Genomic DNA, 5,347 nt, shown 5'->3' on the forward strand with positions numbered 1-5,347 from the left:
TCTGCACAGTACTTCCAAAGGTATGGCTCATCCCATATGTATCGCTTAGCCTCCTTCTTGATTTTATCTTTTTGGCAACAGGATGAATCCGGTGGAAATTGACTTGTGACCAAAAAATTGACGATATCTGCATACCATGGTGCTTCTTTGGCTACAAATAGATGCTCGTCTGGAAATGTGTCACATATTGGTATACCATCTTCAGTTGATACAATGCGGCTTAGATGATCCGCAACTAAATTCTCCTTTCCAGTCTTGTCTCTGATCTCAATATCAAACTCTTGCAAAAGCAGCATCCACCGTATTAACCTCGGCTTCGAATCTTTCTTCGTAAGTAAGTGCTTTATGGCTGCATGGTTTGAATATATGATCACTTTAGTTCCAAGGAGGTACTGTCGGAACTTCTCTAGAGCAAAGACAATAGCAAGCAACTCTTTCTCTGTTGTGGTGTAGTTGCCTTGTGCACTTTCAAGGGTCTTTGATGCATAGCAGATAACATGATGTGCTCGATCCACCTTTAACCCAATACCGCCCCAACAATCGTGTTGCTTGCATCACACATAATCTCAAACGGAAGCTCCCAATTAGGTGGTTGGATGATTGGCGTAGAGGTGAGTAAATCCTTCAAACGATCAAAGGCATCCTTGCATGGCTGAGTAAACGCAAATTCAGCATCTTTTTGGAGTAGTTGACACATCGGCACTGTAATCTTTGAAACATCTTTGATGAACCGCCGATAGAAACCTGCATGACCAAGAACGAACGAACTTCCCGAACATTTGTCGGGTAAGGAAGACTCTTGATAACATCTATCTTGGCTTTGTCAACTTCCAAGCCTTTTTGGGACACAATATGACCTAAAATCAATCATTTGTCAACCATGAAATGACATTTTTCATAGTTAAGAACAAGGTCTGTGTCAATGAACCTTTACAAATTTTTTGCTAGATTACTTAAACATTCATCAAAGGAGTTTCCATAGACTGTGAAATCATCCTTGAAAACTTCAATGATGTTTTCATCATATTCAGAAAAAATGCTCATCATGCATCTTTGAAATGTTGCGGGTGCATTGCATAGACCAAAAGGCATACGCCTATAAGCAAATGTGCCAAAGGGACAAATGAAGGTGGTTTTCTCATGGTCTTCCGGGGCTACCGGAATTTGATTAAAACCCGAGAAACCATCCAAAAAACAGTAGTGAGATTTACCCACCAATCTCTCTAACATTTGGTCAATAAATGGCAAGGGAAAATGGTATTTTATCATTGAGGCATTCAACTTTCTATAGTCAATACAAACCCTCCACCCGTTTTGCACACGGGTGGGCACCAAATCTCCCTCGGAATTCTTAACAACTATGACACCGACTTTTTTCGGGACTACCTGAACGGGGTTCACCCATTTAATGTATGAGATAGGGTAGATTATACCTGCATCCAAAATCTTCATGATTTCTTTCTTTACCATCTCCATCATGGGTGGATTCAATCTCCTCTGTGCCTCTCGAGTTGGTTTGAAATCTTCATCCATGAGAATCTTATGCATACACAAATAAGGGTTCAACCCTTTTATATCAGCAATTGTCCACCCAATAGCTTTCATAAACTTTTTCAACAGGGTCACCAACTCATCTTCTTATGTAGTAGACCACTTGTTGGAGATTATCACCAGTAATGTCTTTTCCTCTCCAAGATAGGCGTACTTGAGATGGTCCGGAAGAGCCTTCAACTCAAGAATCGGTGGTTGTACTATGGAGGGGAGAAGTTTCAGATTGGAAATTTTTAGCTTCATGAGGGGTGGTTCAACTCTCATGGGTTGTGCTTTTTCCAAGGAATTGATTACTTCAATCAATTCATCCTCCAATGTGTACTTGTCAGCCAAATTCTTAATACCTGTCTCATAAGAGTGTTTGCTCAAGATGGTGGTTAGCACATCTTGGCTTGATATCTCAAAGCAATCATTAGTACATGTATCAATAACATCTATGAAGTTTAAAGAGTGAATATCACTAGGATATCGCATGACTTCAACGTTATTAAAGTTAATCACCTCACCATGATACTCCATTGACAAAGTACCATTGGCTACATCTATTTTTGTTTTTGTGGTACTCATAAAAGGTCTCCCCAAAAGGATGGAGTTCGATTGTGGGGTGTTTTCATCACCCATATCCAAAACATAAAAGTCAGTGAGAAATACAAGTTCCTTAACTTGTACTAACACGTCCTCCAATACACCTTTTGAGTGTACCAAAGACCGGTCGGCAAGTTGAATGATAACTTTGTTTTTTGATAAAGGTCCAATTCCCATTGTCTTATAACTTGAATAGGGTAAGACATTAATTGATGCTCCAAGATCATGCATGGCACGTGGTACAAAAAGGTTACCCATTTTACAACGAACCGTGAAAACACCCGAGTCCTTGCATTTTTTTGGTAGCCACTTTTGTAACACGGCAGAGACATTTTCACCAACTATCACAGTTTGATTTCCTTTAAGCTTTTTCTTAGATGTGAAAAGTTCCTTGAGGAACTTAGCATATCTAGGAATCTGTGTAATAGCATCTAAAAGAGGGATATTGATTTCAACCTTTCATAACATGGACATGATTTCATAATCTTCCCGTTCTCTTTTGGTGCTTTGCTAACCTTGAAGGAAATGGAGCTGGTGTGACTTTTACCTCGGTCTCTATGTGCTTCTTTGACTTGGAAGTACTTTTCCTTTCCTCATCTTTGATAGCTTCTTCCGCCTCTATCTCCTTCTCTTTCTCTTCTTCATCTGGCATCCTTGGACCTTCATAGCTTTTCCCACCTCTTAGAGTAATGGCACAAGCATTGTGTTTCGGGTTCTTCTCCATTTGAGATGGTAGATTGCCTTGTGATTCCATCTTACTCACAGATTGAGCAAGTTGTGACACTTGTTTCTCCAAGCTTTTTATGCTTGCCTTGGTTTCTTGTTGGAAGATTTGAGTGCTTGTGGCAAGGCTTTTGACAATATCTTCTAGTGACATGCTTGAAGAACCTGCTTGTGGAGGTGGTTGTTGTGGATGCCTTGGCTAGTAATTTTGAGGTTGGAAGGGTGGTCTTTGTTGATTTTGAGGAAATGGTGGTCTTTGCTGGTATTGATGTGATTGATTTGACTGATAATTTCCTTGGTGATTTCCTCCCCAACCCTGGTTATTGTTCCATCTTTGATCACCTCGTTGTTGCTCATAACCTCTCTGATTTGACCCAAAATAGCCTCCAATGACTTTTGCTTCTTCATAATCTTCCTCTTGAAGTTGAAATACCGCAAGGGCGGGGTATGGGTTGCACACCTTTGTATTTGACCAGCATCATTACTACTTTTGTGAGTTTGGGCAATTGAGCTTCAATCTGAGGAGTTTCAACATCCTTTACACCTCAGGGTGCATCCGTGTACCATTCTTCATCATGGATTGAATGTTTGGAATCTTCAGCCATGTTCTTGATTAGATTTCAGATTTCGGTTGGAGTCTTGTCGGGTAAAGATCTGCCACTAGAAGCATTGAGTAGTCTTCTTTCCATTGGGGTCATGCCTTCAAGGAAGTACTGTAGGAGCTGATATTCGGTAATCCCGTGCTTTGGACAACGGGCACATAGTTTCTTAAATCTTTCCCAATATGTGTGGAAAGCTTCTCTTTTGTGTTACTTGATTCTGATAATTTCCCTCCGTAGGGCTGAAGCTTTCATTTTGGGAAAGTACTTATCCAAGAAGAACCGTGCAAGGTCTACCCAAATAGTCACCGTCCCCGGTGGGAGGTCATAAAGCCAGTCTTTGGCTGCGTCTTGCACTACGAAGGGGAATGCCCTAAGCTTGATCTGATCCTCCCTGACATTGTGTGGTTTCATACCCATACATACTACATGGAACTCTGTGAGAAACATGTGAGGATCTTCATTTTCCAGGCCCCTAAATGTTGGGAGTAAGTGAATGAGCCCGGATTTTAGTTCCAAGTTGGTGGCGGCTGGGCATGTGATGCAAAGAGGTTGTTGAGTAACCTCTTGTCTTGACCATTGATGGAGAGTTTTTTTGGGTGATGGGTTTGGAGGACCTTGGTTCCCTTCAGGGTTGTCTGCCATGGCTTGAGAAGTGGGTGATGTTTCTGTAGGTGAAGTGTTTAGGCTATTATGAACAGGTGAAGAGGGTGGAGTAGTATTTATGGGTGAGGCTGGTTATGGTGAGAGTGATGGCTTTTCTGTTTCTGAAGCTGATACACTTGAGAGGGGTATGTCCTCCTAAATGTTAATGACCGGGGGAGTAGATGATGAAGAAGTACCGGAAACCGGTTGCCTCTTACGAAGCTTGGCTTGCTTCCTTAACTTCCTTGAAATCCTTTCTATCTCCGAGTCAATTGGCAATGGTGTACCTGTATGAAAAGATCTAGGCATAAACAATTAGTAACACCGTGTCCCAGGCAACGTCGCCAATTTGTTAGGCGTGTCAGACCCAACAAATAATAGGGGTACGATATACTCCAAAAGAATCCCACTATATTGCACTAAAAGATAGTACAAGGCAAGTAGGGTCGATCCACAGAGACACGGGATAATTAGAATATACCTCTTTGCGTAAGGTATTTGATCACAAAAGATTAAATAAGGGGGGTTTGAGTGTAATGAAGTAGCAAACCAATTTAAAACACGAGTGAACAACTAAATGAATGAATTAAGTTCAGAGTTTGTAAGGACTCCAACTCCATGTATGATTATCCAGCAATGTGAATCAAAGATGACAAGACATTTGTTTCATTCTATCTAAGTTGGTACTTGAAAGTGTTAACAGGCTCTAACACATTCCATTCACCACATTAATCAATCAAAACAAGCTCTTTGATTAATCCTAACCTTACTAACCTAATCTAAACAAGCTCTTAGAAGTAGATTAAAAGATTACATTAAGCTAATTGTGAATGTTCCCAACAACACCCAATACTCCTCACAAGCTCGGGAGCGTAAGAATGTGTGAAAAGATTTACACTAAATTCATTCATAAGAAATCAATTTAATGCTTGTTGCTTAGTTCAATTCACAAAACAATTACAGATTTTTCAAAATGAATAACTTGAATGACATAACCCTAATTTAAATGGCCAATAAGAATCATTATTAGAATCAAACATTCGGCTGAAGTAAAATCAGTTTCATTAGATTGAAATTAAACACAAACATCAGGTCATATGATTTGATTCACAACCAAAAAGTCAAAACATGAAATTGGAGAAGTTAGGGTTCTAGCCACACATGGCTAGAACAATATCACAAGTCTAAAAGATGAAATTAAGTGTAATTACAACTTACAAAAACGAGAATTAATGTTTCCAAAT

The 5,347-nt window shown here is 40.0% G+C and overlaps 1 protein-coding gene across 1 annotated transcript; it reads right to left on the bottom strand.

The window, feature by feature from the left end:
* Window positions 1–1,638: 1,638 nt before the first annotated feature.
* LOC111914041 (uncharacterized) lies at window positions 1,639–3,013 on the bottom strand. Its single transcript, XM_023909785.1, has 2 exons — window positions 2,684–3,013; window positions 1,639–2,592 (listed from the first exon to the last, which is right to left on the bottom strand). Exons 1-2 carry the CDS (start codon window positions 3,011–3,013, stop codon window positions 1,639–1,641), a joined length of 1,284 nt encoding a protein of 427 aa, XP_023765553.1.
* Between the last annotated feature and the right edge of the window lie 2,334 nt (window positions 3,014–5,347).

The sequence above is a fragment of the Lactuca sativa genome, chromosome 3, assembly GCF_002870075.4.
Source record: "Lactuca sativa cultivar Salinas chromosome 3, Lsat_Salinas_v11, whole genome shotgun sequence".
Classification (NCBI taxonomy): domain Eukaryota; kingdom Viridiplantae; phylum Streptophyta; class Magnoliopsida; order Asterales; family Asteraceae; genus Lactuca; species Lactuca sativa.